Source organism: Ranitomeya imitator, chromosome 4 (assembly GCF_032444005.1).
Source record: "Ranitomeya imitator isolate aRanImi1 chromosome 4, aRanImi1.pri, whole genome shotgun sequence".
In the NCBI taxonomy this organism is placed as follows: domain Eukaryota; kingdom Metazoa; phylum Chordata; class Amphibia; order Anura; family Dendrobatidae; genus Ranitomeya; species Ranitomeya imitator.
The window spans coordinates 630150547-630175323 of NC_091285.1; the positions used below are offsets into that span (position 1 = coordinate 630150547).

The 24777-nt window shown below is 45.8% G+C and overlaps 1 protein-coding gene across 2 annotated transcripts in view; it reads left to right on the forward strand.

Annotated features, from left to right (window-relative positions):
• OGDH (oxoglutarate dehydrogenase) overlaps positions 1-24777 on the forward strand; it is a 100989-nt gene that overhangs the window by 72283 nt on the left and 3929 nt on the right. For both annotated transcript variants that reach the window (XM_069766705.1, XM_069766706.1), the window contains exons 16-21: positions 13118-13245; positions 13489-13667; positions 14511-14582; positions 14911-15036; positions 16812-16884; positions 18802-18965. In XM_069766705.1, coding sequence (XP_069622806.1) covers positions 13118-13245; positions 13489-13667; positions 14511-14582; positions 14911-15036; positions 16812-16884; positions 18802-18965 — 742 coding nt within the window. The remainder of the gene's footprint in view (positions 1-13117; positions 13246-13488; positions 13668-14510; positions 14583-14910; positions 15037-16811; positions 16885-18801; positions 18966-24777) is intronic.

A 24777-nucleotide genomic window follows, 5' to 3' on the forward strand; every position in this document is an offset into this window, starting at 1 on the left:
GTGAGAGCCAGAAATCTTGATTGTTTGTTTCTGACCAAATACTTATTTTCCACCATAATATGCAAATAAAATGATAAAAAAACAGACAATGTGATTTTCTGGATTTTTTTTTCTCAGTTTGTCTCCCATAGTTGAGGTCTACCTATGATGTAAATTACAGACGCCTCTCATCTTTTTAAGTGGTGGAACTTGCACTATTGCTGACTGACTAAATACTTTTTTGCCCCACTGTATATACACACACACGTCAAAATAAATCCGCACTCTGGCTGTAGAATTTATACTAATTATCTTTCAGAAAAGACAAGTGCTTCATTTCCCGATATAATCTCCCTGGTTTTCAATACACTTTGTCCAACTGTCATCAAGCTTTCACATTCCCTCATTAAGAAATATTTTAGGCTGAGCTGCGAGCCGTGGACGCACCTCTGTCTTCACCTCTTCATCAGACTCGAATCTTCGTCCTCGTGTATCCAAGAGAATCCGTGCACGTGCTCAATGCTGTCATCAGTCGTGGACGAGCGTCCAGGTCCTTCTTCATGGCTGACACCCTTGTGTGTGGGGTTATGTGCGTGCCTATATATAGATTCTATATATCTCAACAAAATAAAGGGAACACTAAAATATCACATCCTAGATCACTGAAGGAAATACACATTCCGTGAAGAACAATATAACATACAAATGATCAATGTAAATCAAAATGAATATCCCATGGAGGTCTGCATTTGGAATGATACTCAAAATCAAGAGAGTGTGCAAAGCAGTCATCAAAGCAAAAGTTGGCTACTTTGAAGAACCTAGAATATAAGACATAATTTCAGTTGTTTCACACTTTTTTGTTAAGTATATAATTCCACATGTGGTAATTCATAGTTTTGATGCCTTCAGTGTGAATGTACAATTTTCATAGTCATGAAAATACAGAAAAATCTTTAAATGAGAAGGTGTGTCCAAACTTTTGGTCTGTACTGTATATATATTTTCAGACCCACATCTCGCGACGTTTCGGCTCACACTGAGCCTTTCTCAAGCAGTGGGTGGTAACAAATTGTGTCCTTATATACAGATAATCCTCAATCATTTACATAATAAATAGCCATACACGTGCTTACAGTTGTTATCATACATTTACATCATACTTATAAAAACGCTCCATGTGTTTCCCTGGTGGATAAAGTACTTTAGTTTAGACTTCATCATCATCATCATCATCTTTATTTTTATATAGCGCTAACATATTCCGCAGCGCTTTACAGTTTGCACACATTATCGTCACTCTCCCCAATGGGGCTCACAATCTAAATTCCCTATCAGTATGTCTTTGGAATGTGGGAGGAAACCGGAGAACCCGGAGGAAACCCACGCAAACACGGAGAGAACATACAAACTCTTTGCAGATGTCCTTAGTGGGGCTTGAACCCAGGACTCCAGCGCTGCAAGGCTGCTGTGCTAACCACTGCGCCACCGTGTTGCTCTCTTACTTCCACATTCCCACTGATATTGCCGCTTTTAAAGCTGTTTATATCTTATTCTCTGATATGTATACAGTAATTCATATCTTCGGATATTATTAAAATATAGCGCTTACCCCGCCGGACAGATGGAGTCACATGGAGGACTGAATAGCCGCTGAATTCGGCGTTCCCTAAGGCTTACTGCGCATGACAAAGTATCACATACCCACGTGTTGGGAAGCCAGCCAGTGAGATTACAAGCACTCCTTCCTTTTACCTGCGCACAGGGACTATGTCTGCCCCGCATCTCCATCTTGGTTGTGGCAGCGCCGAACTATATGGTATATAAGATACCTCTCTCACTAGATATTCCTCCGCACTTCTAAATTGTGTTATCTTTTATGTATTCAGATACCGATTGGGCTACTACTATAATCCACTTTCAGCTAGCAGGACGGCACCTTATTCAGGCTGTCTCCCGCTGCCGATGGGCCTCTACTTAGACCTATGACCTTCTCAGATCACACAGTCTCCGTAGCAGGACCCATATCAGTGTGCCAATATTATATGCAAAAGTAGATGCCAATTTCATATTTATTAGATCATATTAAGACAGTCTCAACTGGCCAGCAAACCAACACCAGGTAACATTAGAGGAATATTTTTGGACGAGAATATATAGAGAAGTTATTAAAGTATATTGACAACTGTGTCCTCCTCTGTGAACTTCCAATCCATTAACAGCAGGGCAAGGACCTTTTCGCTGGGAGTGGAGATATATCTAAAAAGTATACAAACATAACACTTATTAAAATAGGAGCAGTAGAACAGTCTTCATTCTGCAGGTTCCATATTGACAACTGGAGTGTATATACAACCAATTCAAATGAACATCTCCCTCTAAGGTTGGACCATATATGGATGGATTTTAAACTCTACATTTAGGCCTTTCGGCTTTAGTGTGTCTAACTCATAAATCCAACGGAGTTCTATTTTTTTTAAAAGACACATTTTGTCCCCCCCTCTTCTTTGGGCTGGAACTCTATCTATTATTCTGAATTTTAGATCTTTTTCCGTATGTTTTAAATCTAAAAAATGTTTTGAGACTGGTAGGTCTTGTCTTTTCTTTCTTATTGAGTGGCGGTGATTATTCATGCGAGTTTTAAACTCACATGTTGTTTCCCCAATATACCATAATTTGCAGGGACATTCCAGTAAATATATGACATGATCAGAATTGCACGTAAAATATTCCCGAATTGTATATTGTTTATTTGTAACTGGATGATCAAAACTAGATCCCTTTATCATGTGTTTACAATTTACACATGATAAACATGGGAAACAGCCATGTTGTTTAATACCTGTAATTGTGGTTTGGCCAGTATTTTTGAGGGAGCCAATGTCTGATTTTACCATATGATCTCCAAGATTTTTACTTCTGCGGTATGAGAAGAGTGGGGGTTCCCTAAATTCCTTGATATTTGGTAGGCATTTGCCCAACATACCCCAGTGTTTCCTGATCACCTCCGATATAGATCCACTCTCTTCCATATACGTCATTACGCACGGGATTCTATTCAACGTTTTTTTCTCTATATTTTTCTCAATTAATTCCCTTCTGTCCTTTTTGAGAGTCCTATGCTTCACTCTGTTAAGTAACTCCTTCAGGTATCCTCTCTCTCTAAGAATTTTTTTACCAGATTGTCCACTACTCCCTCTATCTCATTTTCTTCTTTTACTATTCTACGCACCCTCAGCATTTGGCTGAGGGGTATGGATCTCACCATAGTGCGAGGATGTTGGCTGTTAGACATTAGAAGATTATTTTTATCCGTTTTGTTTTTTTGACGAATAGGGTTGTTGTAAGTTCCCCATTCTCCTGTCTTATCAAGACATCTAGGAACTGTATGCTCGACCTCGAAGAGATTAACGTAAATTTAATGGTTCTATCTATCATATTTAGGTACTCATGGAAATTCGCAAGCTCTATTTCTGTCCCTGTCCACAGGAGGAAGATGTCGTCTATGTATCGCCACCACACCAGCACATTCCGGAAGTGGTGGGACACATAGACGAGATCTTCCTCCAGGACACTCATTACGAGATTTGCATAGGCGGGGGCCATACTGGCCCCCATTGCTGTACCGTGTTGTTGTGAATAAAACGTATCCCCAAAAAGAAAATAGCTCCGCCCTAAAATAATTTCTAATAGTTTTAGTATAAATTCCTTCCTTTCCATAGACACTTCTATTGTATTCAGCTTCTTTTCTACTGCTTTTAATCCAGTCTGATGTTCAATTGATGTATAGAGTGAAATGACATCATAAGATGCCAAAATCACCTCTCCCTCTAATTTTACATCTTCTAATTTATTTAGAAAGTCTGTTGAGTCTTGGATGTAAGATTTACTTTTCTTGGCAATTGGGTTAAGGAACTTATCAAGGAATGTTCCCATCCTACTAAACACTGAGTCCACCCCTGACACTATAGGTCGTCCAGGGGGGTCCATCAGCGTTTTGTGGATTTTTGGGGTCGTATATATTACGGGTGTTCTTGGGAATTCTAAATATAAATAGTCCATAAGCTCTTGGTCTATTACATTCTTTTACTGCTTCTTCTAGACACTTTTTAATTTCAGCCATGATATTAAATTTAGGGTCACATTCCAATTTATGATATACTTTATCATCCCTTAGTTGGCCCTCAATTTCTGCAATATATTTATGCCTGTCCATGATGACAACAGCACCACCCTTATCTGCGGGTTTGATGATGATGTCACCATCATGGACAAGCTCCTGCAATGCCTTAGATTCCTCCACTGTAATATTCGGGTGTTTGAATTTTCTTATAGCCCCATTCCTCAATTCCTCTATCTCCCCTCTTACCACCTTTTCAAAGGCATTAATAACTGCAGAGTTTACAGGCGGTATGAACTCACTGCGTTTTCTGAGCCCCATAGATCTTGAGTTAAACTCGCTATTTTCTTCTATGTTTGTTATATTTTTATCTTGGAACCACTCCTTCAATTTTATAGATCTAAAAAATCTCTCCAAGTCCGTTTGCAAATTAAACCAGTTAGTATGCGAGCATGGAGAAAATTATAGTCCTTTACTAAGGATAGAGATCTGTGCCGGAGTGAGTACCTTATCAGAGATGTTAACTACGAGGTCTGATCCCGTTTCTTGTTGGCCGCCTGTCTCTGTGATTGTAGTCTGTTTTTTTCCGGTTTTCTTTTGTTCCCGGTGGTGCCGCTTGCCTCCTTTCCTCTTACGTTTGATGGTCCTTCTGTTATTTTCTCCTGGTCTGTAAGAAAAATCATCATTATAAACATGTCCCACATTTTTATCATTATATCGGTTCCTTCCATGACCACCTTTCTTCTTCCACATGGGTTTGTTACTTTCTCTCTGCCATGAATAAATATGTCCCGCTTCATAGTCCTCCAGATCTCTATTCCATTTTTTTCTTTTAATCTCTTCTAATTCATTACGCAATTTTACACTTTCTTTGTCAACCTTTTCTTTAAAAATATTCCATTCTTGTATCGTTATTAATGCCTTAATTTTTTGTTCAACTCCTTCCGTATTTTGTTGCAATTTCTTACTTTCTTCTTGCAAATACTCTATATTTAGTAAAATAGTGTCCATGGCATATTTATTAGATAACATGACAAAGCGTGCACAATATATAGTGTTGCCTTGGAATAGGTTTGGGCGTATGTTTGACCTCAAACCCCTAGGAATTTTACCTTCTTTGTAGTATTGGCCCAAGGTTACCATATGCAGCTGTAGGTTAATCATACGTTTAATGTCACTTTCATACTTGCGTTTAAGTTCTGATATAGATGGTGTTTTAAGAAAAATCGCCTCTCCCGACAAGTCCACCAAGGATACGCTCCTCATCCTCAGATGTGTGTGTGTGTGTGTGTGTGTATATATATATATATATATATATATATATATATATATATATATATATATATATATATATATATATATATATATATATATATATATTACAGTTAGGTCCATATATATTTGGACAGACACAACATTTTTCTAATTTTGGTTATAGACATTACCACAATGAATTTTAAGCAAAACAATTCAGATGCAGTTGAAGTTCAGACTTTCAGCTTTCATTTGAGGGTATCCACATTAGAATTGGATGAAGGGTTTATGAGTTTCAGCTCCTTAACATGTGCCACCCTGTTTTTAAAGGGACCAAAAGTAATTGTTCATTTTTAGTACTTGGTTGAAAACCCTTTGTTGGCAATGACTGCCTGAAGTCTTGAACACAATGACATCACCAGACGCTGTTTCCTCATTTTTGACGCTCTGCCAGGCCTTCACTGCGGTGGTTTTCAGTTGCTGTTTGTTTGTGGGCCTTTCTGTCTGAAGTTTAGTCTTTAACAAGTGAAATGCTGCTCAATTGGGTTGAGATCAGGTGACTGACTTGGCCATTCAAGAATATTCCACTTCTTTGCTTTAATAAACTCCTGGGTTGCTTTGGCTTTATGTTTTGGGTCATTGTCCATCTGTAGTATGAAACGACGACCAATCAGTTTGGCTGCATTTGGCTGGATCTGAGCACACAGTATGGCTCTGAATATCTCAGAATTAATTCGGCTGCTTCTGTCCTGTGTGACATCATCAATAAACACTAGTGACCCAGTGCCACTGGCAGCCATGCATGCCCAAGCCATCACACTGCGTCCGCCGTGTTTTACAGAGGATGTGGTATGCTTTGGATCATGAGCTGTACCACGCCTTCGCCATACTTTTCTCTTTCCATCATTCTGGTAGCGGTTGATCTTGGTTTCATCTGTCCAAAGAATGTTCTTCCAGAACTGTGCTGGCTTTTTTAGATGTTTTTTGCAAAGTCCAGTCTAGCCTTTTTATTCTTGATGTTTATGAGTGGCTTGCACCGTGCAGTGAACCCTCTGTATTTACTTTCATGCAGTCTTCTCTTTATGGTAGATTTGGATATTGATACGCCGACCTCCTGGAGAGTGTTGGTCACTTGGTTGGCTGTTGTGAAGGGGTTTCTCTTCACCATGGAGATTATTCTCCGATCATCCACCACTGTTGTCTTCCGTGGGCGCCCAGGTCTTTTTGCATTGATGAGTTCACCAGTGCTTTCTTTCTTTCTCAGGATGTACCAAACTGTAGATTTTGCCACTCCTAATCTTGTAGCAATTTGTCAGATGGGTTCTTTCTGTTTTCGCAGCTTAAGGATGGCTTGTGTCACCTGCATGGAGAGCTCCTTTGACCGCATGTTTACTTCACAGCAAAACCTTCCAAATGCAAGCACCACACCTAAAATCAACTCCAGGCCTTTTATCTGCTTAATTGAGAATGGCATAACGAAGGGATTGCCCACACCTGTCCATGAAATAGCCTTGGAGTCAATTGTCCAATTACTTTTGGTCCCTATAAAAACAGGGTGGCACATGTTAAGGAGCTGAAACTCCTAAACCCTTCATCCAATTTAAATGTGGATACCGTCAAATGAAAGCTGAAAGTCTGAACCTCAACTGCATCTGAATTGTTTTGTTTAAAATTCATTGTGGTAATGTCTATAACCAAAATTAGAAAAATGTTGTCTCTGTCCAAATATATATGGACCTAACTGTGTGTGTGTGTGTGTATATATGTGTATATATATATATATATATATATATATATATATATATATATATATATATATATATATATATATATATATATATATATATATATATATGTAATCGTCTAAGGGTCCAACCGAAATCCCACGTCGCTGATTGGTCGCGCCAGCCGCCCGCGACCAATCAGCGACAGACGCAGTCCGCAGGGCCAGCGTCTGCACTCGGGCAAGTGCCGGGCCATAGCGAGAGGGGGGGCCCATTTTGACACGTCTGACCAACTTTTTACTACTGATGCTGCCTATGCAGCATCAATAGTAAAAAGATATACTGTTAAAAAATAATAAAAAATTGTGCTATTCTCAACTTCCGTCGGCCCCGGCAGCCTTCCAGCTCCTCGCGATTCTCTCGGCAGCACCGTTCCCAGTGATGCATAGTGAAATGACCCCAGATGATGTAGGATCATGCGAGACCGCTACGTCATCACGGGTTATTGCCACAAAGCATCACTGGGAACGGACCTGGCAGGAGCATCGCTAAGGCATGGGCTGGATCTGGGGGCCGCCGGAAGGTGAGTATATAACTATTTTTTATTTTAACAGGGATATGGTGCCCACACTGCTATATACTATGTGGCTGTGTTATATACTATGTGGCTGTGTTATATACGGCTGTGTTATATACTATGTGGCTGCTATATACTGCGTGGGCTGTGCTATATACTACGTGGCTGTGTTATGTACTACGTGGCTGCTATATACTACGTTGGTGTGCTATATACTACGTGGGCTGTGCCTGTGCTATATACTACGCGGAGTGTGCTATATGCCACGCGGAGTGTGCTATATGCCACGCGGAGTGTGCTATATGCCACGCGGAGTGTGCTATATGCCACGCGGAGTGTGCTATATGCCACGCGGAGTGTGCTATATGCCACGCGGAGTGTGCTATATGCCACGCGGAGTGTGCTATATGCCACGCGGAGTGTGCTATATGCCACGCGGAGTGTGTTTTATGCTACGTGGGCTGTGCTATATTTCTCTGCTGTATCTGTGCACCATGAATCATGGTATGTGTTAAAGGGTGGGGCCCTCAAAAACCTGGAGCCGGCCATGGCAGTCTGCCCGCGAATTGGCACGGGATTTGAACCCCCTTTGCTGATTGGTCACGCCTGGCCGGCCGCGACCAATCAGCGACAGGCGCAGTCTGGCCGCGAATGGGCGCGGGATTTGAACCACGCTTCGCTGATTGGTCGCACCCGGCCGGCCACGACCAATCAGCGATATTGGCGTGAGATTTAAACACTGCTTATTAATAAATCTTCATAAATAAACTATATACATGTTCTAGAATACCCGATGCGTTAGAATCGGGCGACCATCTAGTCTCTATATATAATTTTCTATGGGTCTGTTTGTCTGTAACCGAAATCCCGGGTTGCTGAGTGGTCGCGCCTGGCCGGCCTCGACCAATCAGCGTTCATTAATAAACTACATACATTTACTAGAACGAGAATAACATGAAGGACAGTCTGTGAGAGAGAGAATAACATGGAGGACAGTCTGTGAGGGAGAGAATAACATGGAGGACAGTCTGTGAGGGAGAGAATAACATGGAGGACAGTTTGTGAGGGAGAGAATAGCATGGAGGACAGTCTGTGAGGGAGAGAATAACATGGAGGACAGTCTGTGAGGGAGAGAATAACATGGAGAACAGTCTGTGAGGGAGAGAATAACATGGAGGACAGTCTGTGAGGGAGAGAATAACATGGAGGACAGTCTGTGAGGGAGAGAATAACATGGAGGACAGTCTGTGAGGGAGAGAATAACATGGAGGACAGTCTGTGAGGGAGAGAATAACATGGAGGACAGTCTGTGAGGGAGAGAATAACATGGAGGACAGTCTGTGAGGGATAGAATAACATGGAGGACAGTCTGTGAGGGAGAGAACAACATGGAGGACAGTCTGTGAGGGAGAGAATAACATGGAGAACAGTCTGTGAGGGAGAGAATAACATGGAGGACAGTCTGTGAGGGAGAGAATAACACGGAGGACAGTCTGTGAGGGAGAGAATAACATGGAGAACAGTCTGTGAGGGAGAGAATAACATGGAGGACAGTCTGTGAGGGAGAGAATAACATGGAGGACAGTCTGAGGGAGAGAATAACATGGAGGACAGTCTGTGAGGGATAGAATAACATGGAGGACAGTCTGTGAGGGAGAGAACAACATGGAGGACAGTCTGTGAGGGAGAGAACAACATGGAGGACAGTCTGTGAGGGAGAGAATAACATGGAGGACAGTCTGAGAGGGAGAGAATAACATGGAGGACAGTCTGTGAGGGAGAGAATAACATGGAGGACAGTCTGTGAGGGAGAGAATAACATGGAGGACAGTCTGTGAAGGAGAGAATAACATGGAGGACAGTCTGTGAGGGAGAGAATAACATGGAGGGCAGTCTGTTGGGGAGAGAATAAAAATTTTCCCCGTTTTTAAGTTTATCATATGGTAAAATAAATGGTGTCTTTTAAAACTATAAGTCATCCTGTAGAAAACAAGCTGTCATACAACAGCTCTTGTGCAGCGCGAAACGGCCGTCGTCTCGTCTGCCGCACTCTTCCTGGCTAATTTCCTTTCCCCCGTGCCGTGAAGATGTTTCACTTGTTGTTGGAATAAACACTTTGAACTGCAGTCGGTGAGTGCATTTGCAATCCTTTCTTACTATGTTGGATTTACACAGACTTTTTTCATGCAAATAGCACCTCCCTCTCTTTCCCAGACTGCTAGATCAAAACAAATGAGCCTATTGTAAGTTTCTCTGTGTGTGGGACGTTGTGCTGCTCTGGTTTTCTTTTGTATTTCTTTTGATATATATATATATATATATATATACATACTAGATGGTGGCCCGATTCTAACGCATCGGGTATTCTAGAATATGCATGTCCACGTAGTATATTGCCCAGCCATGTAGTATATTGCCCAGTCACGTAGTATATTGTCCAGCGACGTAGTATATTGCCCAGTGACGTAGTATATTGCTCAGACACGTAGTATATTGCCCAGAGATGTAGTATATTACCCAGTGACGTAGTATATTGCCCAGTGACGTAGTATATTGCACAGCCACGTAGTATATTGCCCAGCCACGTAGTATATTGCCCAGCCACGTAGTATATTGCCCAGCCACGTAGTATATTGCCTAGTGACGTAGTATATTGCGCAGCCACGTAGTATATTGGCCAGTTACGTAGTATACTGCCCAGTCACGTAGTATATTGCCCAGTTATGTAGTATATTGCCTAGTCACGTTGTATATTGGCCAGTTACGTAGTATAGTGCCCAGTTACGTAGTATATTGGCCAGTTACGTAGTATATTGGCCAGTTACGTAGTATATTGGCCAGTTACGTAGTATATTGGCCAGTTACGTAGTATATTGGCCAGTCACGTAGTATAGTGCCCAGTCACGTAGTATATTGCCCAGCCACGTAGTATATTGCCCAGCCACGTAGTATATTGCCCAGCCACGTAGTATATTGCCCAGTTACGTAGTATATTGCCCAGTTACGTAGTATATCGCACAGCGACGTAGTATACAGCACAGAGCCACGTAGTATATTGGCCAGTAACGTAGTATATTGCCCAGCTACGTAGTATATTGCCCAGCCAGGTTTGTCACAGGTGAAAAAATAAAAAATAAACATATACTCACCTTTCCCAAGGCCCCTTGTAGTCCACGGCAGCTTGCGGTCCCAGGGTTGGTATCAGAGCGCGGGACCTGTGATGACGTCGCGGTCACATGACCGTGACGTCATGGCAGGTCCTTCTGCCATACCATCTTTGCCACCGGAAACTGCAGCGGAAGATGGCTGCCGGCGGGAGCGGCTCAGCGGACTACGGAGGGTGAGTATAGCAGGTTTATTTTTTTTAAATTATTTTTAACATTACATTTTTTACTATTGATGCCGCATAGGCAGCGTCAATAGTAAAAAGTTGGGGACACACAGGGTTAATAGTGGCGGTAACGGAGTGCGTTATCCGCGGCATAACGCGGTCCGTTACCGCCGGCATTAACCCTGTGTTAGCGGTGACCGGAGGGGAGTATGCGGGCGACAGGCACTGACTGCGGGGAGTAAGGAGCGGCCATTTTCTTCCGGACTGTGCCTGTCGCTGATTTGTCGCGGTAGCCATGACAGGCAGCTGGCGAGACCAATCAGCGAATGAATAACCGTGACTGAAGGACAGACAGACGGAAGTGACCCTTAGACAATTATATAGTAGATATATATATATATATATATATATATATATATATATATATATACATATATATACATGCACTGCTCATAACAATAAAGGGAGGACTAATATCTCACATCCTAGATGTCACTGAATGAAATATTCCAGTTGTAAATCTTTATTCATTACATAGTGGAATGTGGTGAGAACAGTAAACCCTGAAGATGATCACAGTAAATCACAACTAATATCCCATGTAGGTCTGGAGTTGGAATGATGCTCAGAATCAAAGTGGAAAATGAAGTTACAGGTTAATCCAACTTCAAATGCCTCAAGACAAGGAAATGATGCTCAGTATTGTGCGTGACCTCCATGTGCCTGTATGACCTCCCTACTGTACAATGCCTGGGCATGCTCCTGATGAAACACTGGATGGTCTCCTCAGGGATCTCCTCCCAGACCTGGACTAAAGCATCTGCCAACTCCTGGACAGTCTGTGGTGCAACATGACGTTGGTGGATGGAGCGAGACAGGATGTCCCAGATGTGTTCAATCGGATTCAGGTCTGGGGAACAGGCTGGCCAGTCCATAGCTTCAATACCTTCATCTTGCAGGAGCTGCTGACACACTCCAGGAGGTCTGGTATTGTCCTGCATTAGGAGAAACCCAGGGCCAACCGCATCAGTATATGGTCTCACAAGTGGTCTGAGGATATCATCTTGGTACCTAATGACAGTCGGGCTACCTCTGGCGAGCACATGGAGGGCTGTGCAGCCCTCCAAAGAAATGCCACCCCACACCATTACTGACCCACTGCCAAATCGGTCATGCTGAAGAATGTTGCAGGCAGCAGATCGCTCTCCACGGCGTCTCCAGACTCTGTCACGTCTGTCACATGTGCTCAGTGTGAACCTGCTTTCATCTGTGAAGAGCACAGGGTGCCATTGGCGAATTTGCTAATCCTGGTGTTCTGTGGCAAATGCCAAGCGTCTTGCATGGTGCTGGGCTGTGAGCACAACCCCATCTGTGGACGTCGGGCCCTCAGACCATCCTCATGGAGTTGGTTTCTAACCATTTGTGTAGACACATGCACATTTGTGGCCTGCTGGAGGTCATTTTGCAGGACTCTGGCAGTGCTCCTCCTGTTCCTCCTTGCACAAACGCTGAGGTAGCGGTTCTTCTTGGTTGTTGCCCTCCTACGGCCCCCTCCACATCTCCTGGTGTACTGGCCTGTCTCCTGGTAGCGCCTCCAGCCTGTGGACACTATGCTGACAGACACAGCAAACCTTCTTGCCACAGCTCGCATTGATGTGCCATCCTGGATGAGCTGCACTACCTGAGCCACTTGTGTGAGTTTTAGAGTCCGTCTCATGCTACCACGAGTGTGAAACCGCAACCAACATTCAAAAGTGACCAAAACATCAGCCAGAAAGCATTGGTACTGAGATGTGGTCTGTGGTCCCCACCTGCAGAACAACTCCTTTATTGAAGATGTCTTGATAATTGCCAATAATTTCCATCTGTTGTCTATTCCATTTGCACAACAGCATGTGAAATTGATTGTCAATCAGTGTTGCTTCCTCAGTGGACAGTTTGATTTCACAGAAGTTTGATGTACTTGGAGTTATATTTTGTTGTTTAAGTGTTCCCTTTATTTTTTTGTGCAGTGCATATATATATATATATATATATATATATATATATATATATATATATATATATATATATATATATATATATATAGTGCACTCTATTGCTTTGTCCTTACACACTTGTCTCCCTATTAGCCACCGTCACCACGTGTTACATGACCAAAATGTGGACAAGAGAACTTGTATCCCCATGAATCATCTGTGGCCTAATCAAGCTCCATATACAGTGTGCAACAGTTCGCTCTCGGAGTACGGCGTGCTGGGTAAGTGCTTGCTACATTACAGCCACCATATGAAGGGGATCTACATTCTGAAGGTTGTGGGTTCCTATTTGATGTAGTTAATATTGGAAGGAAAGTATTGAAGGTGTTCACTGTGTTCTGTGGGTCACATCGCCCTAGCCTCACAATAAGATATATATGTCGGGGTGGTTATGGCTGGGCAGCCCTTTACAAAGAACATTGAGTATATTTGATATTTTAAATTGCACGGTTTGTCTCTTCCAGGATTCGAGCTTGGGTTTGCCACGGCCAGCCCCAATGCACTGGTCCTCTGGGAAGCCCAGTTTGGAGATTTCCACAACACAGCTCAGTGTATCATTGATCAGTTCATCTGCCCCGGGCAGGCTAAGTGGGTACGACAGAATGGAATTGTCCTGTTACTGCCCCATGGCATGGAGGGAATGGTAAGAATGTGATTACCTGCAGGTTTCAGTAAAATAAAGGCACTTTGTACAGATGGTTACACAGAGAGAAAAACGTAAATCTAGGATAGGACACCTGTTAAAATCAGATTTAGCTTTTCTCCTGGGATTTATATCGCTAGATACCAGGCGTGCCAAAGCATAATTCTGCTTACCATGTCTCACACATACTGTGTCCTGAACCCAAGCATGTCACCTTACAATCCCTCACATGTTCAGCTGGGGGGGGGGTCATTTTACTAATTGTACTTATTTAATAAATGGAACCAGTCTGGTCCAACTGACAGGTCCATTCTATCAACCTGCAGATATAGGGTTAATCTGCAGGTTAATAGTGATATGGAGGTGCCTGGCCGCAGTACTGGAAGTGCGGCACCTGGGAAAACGTGAACTTTTGTTGTTTTTGGGAGCCGCCGGCTTTCAGTCATGCAGGCGGCTGTCAGTCCGTGTCAGAGTGTGCTTACAGCAAAGCTCTCAGTGAGGTAAGCAGTGACTGTAATTGCTCTGGGCACGCCTGCATGACTGAAAGCCGGCGGCTCCAAGAAAAAAAAAAGTTAATTTTCTCCCAGGTGCTGCACTTTCAATACTGCAGCCGGGCACCTTCAACACTATCAACCTACAGATTAACCCTATATCTGCAGATTGATAGCACTGTTGTACCGGACATGTTCCCTTTTAGTGTTACAGGCACTTTTTACTCCTCAAGTGATGGCATGGCTATGGGACAGCGTGTGGTTTACAAGGAAAGGGGCACGGCTTAGTATGCAGAAATGAGGGAATGAATGTATATGGTAAGTTACACATATAAATCTGTTTGTCCTTTAGGGTCCTGAACATTCCTCTGCAAGACCTGAACGCTTCCTGCAGATGTGCAATGACGACCCAGATATGTGGCCTGTAAGTCATCCTCTTGTATCCTTCTCTTTAGGTTTGGGTGAGTTTACGTGTAGGTTTACGATTTCCACCATTACATTGATTTCAAGCAAAACGGCAAGGGAGCATGGCCTTGCTAAATGGTGTACTTATTAACCTTTGGGATATCTGGATGACGCAGCCTGGGGACGACATGGACACATTATAGCAGTGCCATATAACTAATGGGTGCAATTGGTTATTGATGTGGACAGAGAAATACCAGAGTGCTGATAGCAATTATGGGTAGAGGTTACTTGCTGGTGTAAATGCAGAAGCGGAATGTGATTTTTACCTTTTACTTCCTCAACAGAAAGCTTCTGAAGACTTTGCTGTTCGTCAGCTTTATGATTGTAACTGGATTGTTGTCAATTGCTCCACTCCAGCCAACTTTTTCCATGTGCTCCGCAGACAGATCCTGCTACCTTTCCGAAAACCGGTGTGTATGGTTTTGGAAATTTATTTATTTTTATTTATTTTTTTTGAGGGGGGAAGACACAACATTTTTACTATTTAACCGGTAATCATATTATCCCTTAAATGGTTACTGTCAATTCAACAAATTTTGCACCACTCCAAACAGTACAAGTAAACATAAGAATTTTTGCATTTTTACTGTTTACCAAAACATATGCTAGATACAGTTATATAATCAATATGGGGCTTAAAGTTTAGACACTCAGCATTAATTTAATGGTATTCACATCATAATAGTAGTAAGGGTTTTTGAATTACAGCTCTTTAATATGTAGCTGCCGCTTTTAAAGGCACCAAAATTAATTGGATAATTATCTCGAAAGCTCGTTAATGGGCTGCATGGACTTTTCCTTCATTAATCCATCATCATTTAAGTAGGTACAAGGTCTGGAGCTGATTCCAGGTATGGAATTTGCATTTGGAAGCTGTTCCTGTGAACCCACAATATGCAGTCAAAGAAGCTCTCAATGGAAGAGTAACAGACCATCATTAGGCTGAAAAAAAGATAGGCTGATAGATACATCAGAGAGAGAGCAGAAATGTTAGGAGTAGCAAAAATCAACAGTTTGGTACATTCTGCAAAAAAAGAGCACTGGTGAGCGGGGAACTCAAATGGTCTGGACGTACATGGAAGACAACAGTGGTGGATGATTGCAGAATCTTTTCCACGGTGAAGAAAAACCCTTCACAACATCTACCCAAATGAAGAACACTCCCCAGTAAGTAGGTTTTTCAATATCTTACTATAAAGAGAAGACTTCATGAGCGCAAATACAGAGGGTTCATCATCACGTATAAACCATTAATCAACCTTAAAAATAGAAAGGCAGATTAGACTTTGCCAAAAAAAAAAAACCATCTAAAGCAGCCGCCCAGTTCTGGAAAAGCATTCTGTGCACAGAAAAGACAAAGATCAACCTGGACCAGAATGATGGGAAGAAGAAAGTATGGAGAAGGCTTGGAAAGGCTTCTAACACATGGTGGAGCAGTGTGGTGGTGCCGGCATGCATGGCTCCCAATGGCGCTGGGTCACTGGTGTTTCCTGATGATGTGGCTGAAGACAGAAGCAGCTGGATGACTTCTGCAGTGTACAGGGCGATGCTGTCTGATCAGATTCAACCAAATGCAGCAAGGTTGATTGGACGGCGCTTCACAGGAAAGATGGACAATGACCCAAAACTTAGTGCGATAGCAACTCAGGAGGCAAAGAAGTGGAATATTCTGCAATGGCCGAGTCAGTCACCGGATCTCAGCCCCGTACAGCTGCATTTCACATGGTTAAGACAAAATTAAGGCAGAAAGACCAAAAAACAACCACAGAGTTTGGTTACGTCTATGGTTTCCAGACCTCAGGCAGCCAAGGTCTGAGCCACTTTATTCTGAAATGAGAAAAAAAAACCAGGCTTAATCCCATTTTGCCCAGAACAAGACGGACGGTCAGCTCCCTGTGAGATAAGATTATAGAGGAATGGAGAGGGAAAAAGCAGAGACAGAGAAGTTGGGATACAGCATTTTTCTAGTATTTATCTTTCTCAAATGCTGGATTCACACCTACACTGCTGAGTACTGCTGTCTAATGTTCTCCATGCTATTGCTGGGTGTATTCTATAGAGACATGGGAGCAGGAATCCCTCATATCTGTGTGTGCTGTGTATGGGAAACATCATACCAGCCAGCTTTCAGTATTCACTGTTAAGCACCGATTTACCTTTATTTTTATTTTTTTCTGCCTCACAGCTTATAGTCTTCACTCCAAAGTCTCTCCTTCGTCATCCTGAAGCCAGGTCAAGTTTCGACGAGATGATTTCAGGTCAGATGGATTGTCATGCATTCTAAAAGTAAATGCGTCCCCTGCACAGAGCATGCCTCACATTAACGATAATTGTATTTATATAGCTCCAACATATTCAGTCCAGATAGGGAACTGTAGAAGTCAGCAAATGTCTGCAGAGTGTTGTCTCTGCGGTCCCTGTAAAGTGCTGCAGTATATGTTGGTGCTATATAAATGAAATTATTGTTCTGTGACTACTGTAAATCAGTCCTGTTACAGGATATCATAAAAGTGAGTACACCCCTCACATTTTTGTGAATATTTTATTATATTATTTCAGGGGGCAACACTGAAGATCTGACACTTTGATACAATGTAAAGTAGTCAGTGTACAACTCGTATAACAGTGTACATTTGGTGTGCCCTCTAAATAACTTCACACATGACCATTAATGTCTAAACCACCGGCAACAGAAGTGAGTAGACCCCCTAAGTGAAAATGGCCAATTTGTGCCCAATTAGCCATTTTCCCTCCCTTGTGTCAGGTGACTTCTTGGTGTTGCGAGGTTTCGGGTGTGAATGGGTCAGCCTGTCAGTGCTCAAATCATACGACTCACACTGCATCAAAGTGGTTCGCATGACTGTCGTCCCAGAGGGAAGCCTCTTCAAAAGATGATGCACAAGAAAGCCCGCAGACAGTTTGCTGAAGACAAGTAGACTAAGGGCTTGGATTACTGTAACCATGTCCAGTGGTCTGATGAGACCAAGATAAACATATTTGGTTCAGATGGTGTCAAGCGTGTGTGGCGGCAACCAGGTGAGGAGTACAATGACAAGTGTGTCTTGCCTACAGTCAAGCATGGTGGTAGGAGTGTCATAGTTTGGGGCTGTATAAGTGCTGCCGGATGTGGGGAGCTAGAGTTCATTGAGGGAACCATGAATGCCAACAGGTACTGTGACATACTGGAGCAGAGCATGGTCCCCTCTCTATGGAAATTGGGCCCCAGGGCAGTATTCCAACATGACAGCAAGCCCAAACACACCTCCATGACAACCACAGCCTTTTGCTTAAATGTGTTGGCTGACTAAACATGTATCCAGACCTAAACCCCATTGAGCATCTGTGGGGCATCCTCATATGGAAAATGGAGGAGCACAAGGTCTCTAACATCCACCAGCTCCGTGATGTCGTCATGGAGGAGCGGAAGAGGATTCCCGTGGTGACATGTAGTGAACTCCATGCCCCCAAGAGAGTTAATGCAGAGCTTGATAATAATGGTGACCACACAAAATATTGACACTTTGGGCACAATTTGGCCATTTTCACTTAGGGGTGTACTCACTTTTGTTGCCGGTGGTTTAGACATTAATGGCCGTGTGTTGAGTTATTTAGAGGGCACACCAAATGTACACTGTTATACGAGCTGTACACTGACTACTCTACATTGTATCACAGTGTCAGATCTTCAGTGTTGTCCCTTGAAAAGATATAATATTTGCCAAAATGTGGGGGGTGTACTCAGTTTTGTGATATACTGTACTGTTAACCAGAAACAGATTTATCACCGTCAATAATGGTTTCCATTACTAAAAACAATTATTGGTAATGCATTTCCTTTAAAGGAGTATTTTCATCTGCCTGATGGGTGGGCGTCCCACCTCTGGGACCACTCTTTTGTCATCCAGGCGCACTAGGGGAGCTCTTGCCGTCCGCGACCCTCTCCTTTTAGGTGGTTGGTAATTACAGAAAGTCACTGAACCACCTTTCTGCCAATATTTGAGGGCTCCAGAGGTGGGAGCTGCACCTGTGATGGAGTTTTGGAAGATGGTGGATGTTCTTGTGATAGTAATATTTAGTGACAGAGAAATCTTCTATATGTACCATATGATTTATCGGATTATATTCCATATATTATCTGATTAGAATGGGTACCAGTCACCATCGTCTCATTTCAGGCACACACTTTCAAAGAGTTATCCCAGAGGCCGGGCCCGCGTCCCAGAACCCTGCCGGAGTGAAGCGCATAGTCTTCTGCACAGGAAAAGTCTACTACGACCTGACCAAAGAGCGCAGCACCCGAGAAATGGAGGCAGAGGTGGCCATTACCCGTGTGGAGCAGGTGTGAGAAGCCCACTAGTCTGCAAAGTATCATTCTTGTTCATGGCCAATAGTTAGCACTTTCTTCCTTAGATGACTTGTGTATGGGCCGGAATGACTTTGATAATATAAATGCCTTCTGTTTCTTTTATTTCTCTATCGTCTTTCATTGGGGGACACAGGAACCATGGGTGTATGCTGCTGCCACTAGGAGGCTGACACTATGCAAATAAAAAAGTTAGCTCCTCCTCTGCAGTGTACACCCCACCGACTGGAAGTAGGATATTCAGTTTAGCTTAGTGTCAGTAGGAGGTGGACACGGGTCTTTCATTAGACCCTTATCTACCTCAATGTGCGTCGTTCCTTTTCAGGTTTTTCCGGAGGGATACAGGGTGATTAGTCACACCTGTAGTCCCACAAAGCGGACTATGAGTACGGCGTGTACTGCCACCCCGTATCCTCATAGATCCCTCTCCAGGACCAAGATCCTAGCACACAAGCGTGCTCAGAAGTCCGGTCCTGGCTCCGTCCCCCACCCACTCGCCTTCCAGAGCCTGTCGGTTGGAGGAGACGAGGACGTCCATCACAGCTCCGTGGACGTCTCAATCCCCTCAGGTTAGTAACTGCGTGGGATGTTTAGGTGAGTATTTCCCCTAAATTTTCAGATCTTCCCCTTACTCTCGCAGTGTGGGGGAGTAGAAGTCCCTAAATGCGCGCTGCACTATCTTCTAGGGCGGCGCTGATCCTATTTTAAAAGGGATCCCTGGGGCACCAAGACGAGCAGTAGCTCTGCACTATTGGCTATCCCCTTCATCAGGGCCGCAGTGTCCTCCCCGCGGCCGCACTGCGCAGCGGCCGCAATGTCACCTTTCTGGCGGCGCCGGCACCGCTCTCCCCTGCGGCTGCCCTGCGGGCTTCGGCGGCGCGTTCCTCTTTCCGGCGGCGCCGGCCTCTAATTTAGGTCCCGGCTTCTGCCGGGGCCTACTTCGGCGTCGCGTCCCTCAGCTCCGCCTCACCCTGCGGCCCTGGCAGGTTGCCGCGCTGCTCTGCGGCGCACTGTTCCGGGGCCGCAGTCTCTCTTCCAGCGGTGCCGGACTCTAATTTAGGTCCCGGCTTCCGCAGGGGCCTACTTCCGGTACCGCGCTCCTCCACTTCCGGTTTCTTCGACAAACTGCCCTGCAATCTCCGCCCACCGGCGCCATCTGGGCTGACTCGCCCCTTCCTCCACGTCGCTGCTGAGCACAGGGCAGGAGATTTCACTCGTGCCCGCATTTTCTCCTGGGGGCACAGCACGTCGTTGCAACAGAGGCCGCAGGGCAGCAGCTCCATCCTTCTGTTCCACTGCTGTTCTTCAGGCCTGCAGAAAGTTCCGGACAAGAGTGCCCCAGATGTGTCTACCTGTTCTCCTAGGGGCTATCGTTCCAGAGGAGCATCTTCCAGGCCGTGCAGCCTTCCATCTGGACACTGCAGCGTCTGCCGTGAGTACCTCTGCACCGCAGTTTCACTCAATCCCCTGCCCCTCCCCCCCCCCCCCCCCCTCCCTGTTCCCTAATCTTCTGACATTTCCCTCAGGGGCCCGTTCGGTCTAATTTTAAGGGAGGTCGCTCCCGGCCTCCTACCTTTTCCTGTGTCTTAGTGAAACACTTTCAGGGTTCGCCTTGTACCCACAAGCTCCCCTCAGACAGGCCTGCAGCAACCCACATTATGTTCAGCTCCGCCTCAGAGCGAAGTCGCCACCACAGGCTGGGTCTCCCCTCTGTCTCTATCAGTAGCGGATCTCACTCCGGTTTCCCAGACCCTTGTGTCCGTTCTCAATCGGTTGCCCCTGCAGACTTCCGTAGTAGCCAGCGGGTCGCAAGAAGCTCTGTCCGAGTCTTCCAATACAGGCCGCGTAAGATCCAGTCTGAGTTCTCTTCTCGATCCATCTCACGGTCCTTCTCTGTGGTCGAGCTCCCCCTTATCCTTTCCCCCCCCCCCCCCCCCGGAGTCAGGCGAGGCTTTCTCTGATGTGCCTTCAGAGGATAATTTGGGACCGGAGTCGAACCATAACTTAACATGAGGGATATGGTTCAAAGCCTCATTGGAGCGTCCAATCTGACCTGTGGCATCAAAGATTCCTCTACGGAACCCGCAGATCAGGCGGTTTCGTTTAGACGGTCTAAACTTCCTCCCAAGGGATTCGCTCCTCATCCTGAATCGAGGAGCTTCTGGCCAGAGAGAGAGAGAATTCGACCAGACGTTCTCAAAGAGAAAAGCGTCTTGGAGTCTCATATCTCTTTCCTCTGGATCTCATCGCCAACCGGAATGAGAGGCGATGGAGAACGACCTCTCCCTCTGTGGATCCGCCGGCTGCTAGACTTGCCACTAACACAGTCCTCATGCGGCCCGGTGGGGCGACTCTGACAGATTCCATCGATAGGATCATGGAATCCTTCGTGAATTCGGCTCTCGAACCTGCCGCATCATCCCTATGCCCGGCTTTCGCTTCCACTTGGGTTTCGAAGTCGGTATCCGAAGGGGCTAAAACAACTCCGTTGGGGCATTCAAGCCGGAGCTCCACCAGACTGGCTGGCGGAAGTTGCCACCCAGATTACTCACGCCGAGGAATAATTTGTTCCCTGCATGTCGCGTCTTCTGCCGCTCAGACACCCAGTAATGTTGCCAGCCGTCGCACTGCTTGGCACACGAGTCATCAAAGAAGTCCCTTACGAGCCTGCCTTCTTCAAGGATCACGTCTTTTCGGTTCCAAGCTGGACCAAATTATTAAGGACGCCACTGGCGGCACCAATTCTCTTCTTAGGCGGCAACTTCGGTCCTTTCGGCCTTTTTTTCGTCGTTTCGCGACATCAGATTCCTTTTCGCAACAGAGGCCACAGGCACGTTAAGGGAAGAAGGTATTCTTCGACTCAATCCTTCCTGGTGTTCCCGCTACTCCTAAGGTGGATTCTCCAGGTCCAGGTCTGGAAGTTCCACCTAGGCAGGACCCACGACTAGACCCCAGCCCGTTTCTCAGGCTGGGCAGCCGTCTCCTGTTCCTCAGGGACGTCTGGGTCTCCTCAGTAGAGGACGCTTGGGCCAGGGCACTTGTATCCTCTAGATACAAAATCTTCATTTCTCGGCCCTGGGATCGTTTTCTTCGAATCCCAACTTCTAAGAGACCCCGCTCTGGTCCCGTGTTTCTTTACAGCCATTGTTTCCCTCCTTAAATCCGGGGTAATCGTTCCCGTCCCAGAACAGGAACGGTTCAACGGTTCACAGGCTTCTCTTAGAATCTTTTTGTACTGACAGAGGACGACAAGGTTCGTCCCAGTCCGGATCTCAAATTGCTGAACAGGAAGTTTCGTCGGAGACACTTCAGGATGATATTCCCTCGTTCAGTAATCGCTTCCATGGAGGCTCAGGAACTTCGGTTTCAGGCTCCCGAAAGTCTATCCATCTTTCCCATCACTCTAGCCGTTGTGGGTGGCTCGTCAACAGGAAGAAGTTCAGTCTTGTTCAGTGCCTCGTATCTCCGGGCATGTTCTTCGACACTTGTCGGACCAGAGTCTTCCTTCCCGAAGACAGGATATCCCTCCTTTGTCAGGAAGTTCGCTTGCTCCAGGGTTTTCGGCTCCCCTCCTTTCCGATGGGCCTTAAAGGTCCTAAGGAGGTTGGTTGCAACATCGGAAGCAATTTTCCCTTTGCCCTTTTCATTCAAGACTTCTTCAGCAGGCTATTCTATCACAGGGGGACAGGTCTCTCGTCTCCTGCATCGTCCGATCCGGCTTTCTCCCGGGTCAAACGGTTCCTCGACTGGTGGCCGAGGTCGCTTCTCTTATCCCGGAGTAGATCCTTCACAGCATATCCTTCCTTCCAGTTCCCTGGCAGGTGGTGACGACGGACGCCAGCCCGCTCGGCGGAGACGCGGGACTTTGTCACCTGTTCTTTTCAGGGTTGTTTGGTCGGCGCAGGAGTCCTCTTTGCCGATCAATGTCCTCGAGTTCCGGATCTTCTTTCTGTCTTTCCTTCACTGGGCAAGGATTCTCGGCAGCCTGCCAATTCGAATCCAGACAGATAATGACACAGCTGTGGCATATGTCTACCACCAGGGGTGGACTCGGCGTTCTCTGGCATCGGCCGAGATTCCAGGATCCTCCTTTAGACAGAGGCAACGGTCCTGGTGAGCTCTGCAGTGCATGTCCCCGGCGTGGACATTTAGGCCGCCGACTTCCTCGGCCGCGAGGGCCTCGCGGCAGGGGAATAGTACTTCAGGAGGTTTCCTATCGGATTGTTCTTCGATGGGGGACTCCAGAGGTGGACCTCATGGCATCCCGATTGAACAGGAAGGTCCCTCGGGTCGGCCCAAGGTTCCGCGACCCTCTCACAGTGGTGTTGACACTCTGGCCATTCCTTGGTCGCAGTTCGTGCTCCCCTATCATTTCCCTCCCCTTCCCTTGCTTTCCAAGCTTTCGAAAAAGATCAAGGCGGGATGGGTGCCGGTCATTCTGATCGTCCCGGATTGGCCCAGGAGGTCTTGGTTTGCAGACATCGTCAATCTCTTCGCGGACTCCCCTGGTGCCTTCCAAACAGACCCTAGCTGCTGTCTCAGGGTCCGATTTGCCACCCGAATTATTGGTCGCTCTGTTTAACGGCGTGGCTGTGGACTCCACAGTTCTAAGAGCGTCCGGCCTTTCGGCCCGGATGAGTCACACTATAATCCAGGCTAAGAAGCCTTCGTCTTCTTCAAGGATCTTCTATCGTACCTGGAAGGCTTACTTTCGTTGATGCGAGTCCAACCGCTTTTCACCTATGTCCTTTTCCCTGCCTTCCATTTGGGTTTCCTTCAGGCAGGACTGGATTCGGGCTTCGCTCTGTTCCCTAAAGTGCCAGGTTCCTGCGCTCTTCTTCCCTTTAAGAAGACGTTTTCTTCTTAGCCACAGGTTAAGACTTTCCTTCAAAGAGTAGCCCACGCTGTCCCTCCGTACAGGGCCTCTGTGGATTCATGGGATTTAAAGGATGTGCTGGTTGTTCTAGGGGTTCCCCCCTTTGAGCCTCTCAGGGAGTTTTTCTCTGTCAGCACTATCTCGGAAGGTGGCTTATCTCAGGTCCATCTCTTCGAACCGCCGCGTTTTTGAGTCGGCGGCCATTTCTTGCCGACCTCCTTTCTTGATTTCCACCAGGACAAGGTGGCCCCAGGTCTCCGCCTTCCTTCCTTTCACGAGGTGGTTTTCATCTTTCCACCTCAACGAGGACATCGTTCTACCTTCATTTTGTCCAGCTCCGACTCATCCTCTGGAGCGATCGTTGAACAGGCTGGACCTCGTCAGGTCAGTGAGGATCTCCCTGGCTAGCACGGCCGCTTTCCGAAAGATGGATTCTCTTTTCGCCATCCCTGATGGCGTGCGTAGAGGCCTGCCGGCTCCCATGGCGACTATTGCTCGCTCGATTAGAACGGCAATTTTGGAAGCTTACCGGGTCAAGAACAGAGTGCCCCCTCCTGAGATAAAGGCTCACTCTACCCGGGCAGTCGGCGCATCCAGTGTGGTACGTCACAGGGCTTTCGCCGACGGCTTTGCAAAGCGGCAACGTGGTCTTCCATCCACACGTTTCACCGAACTACAAGGTCCATACCTATGCTTCGGCTGACTCCAGCCTGGGCAGAAGGATCCTGCAGGCGGCAGTGGTGAGTCCTCGGACTTGATGGAAGTATGTTTTTCCCACCCCAGGGACTGCTTTGGGACGTCCCATGGTTCCTGTGTCCCCCAATGAAAGGCGATAGAGAAAACAGGATTTTTGGTTGCTTACCGTAAAATCTGTTTCTCGGAGCCTTCATTGGGGGACACAGCACCCTCCCA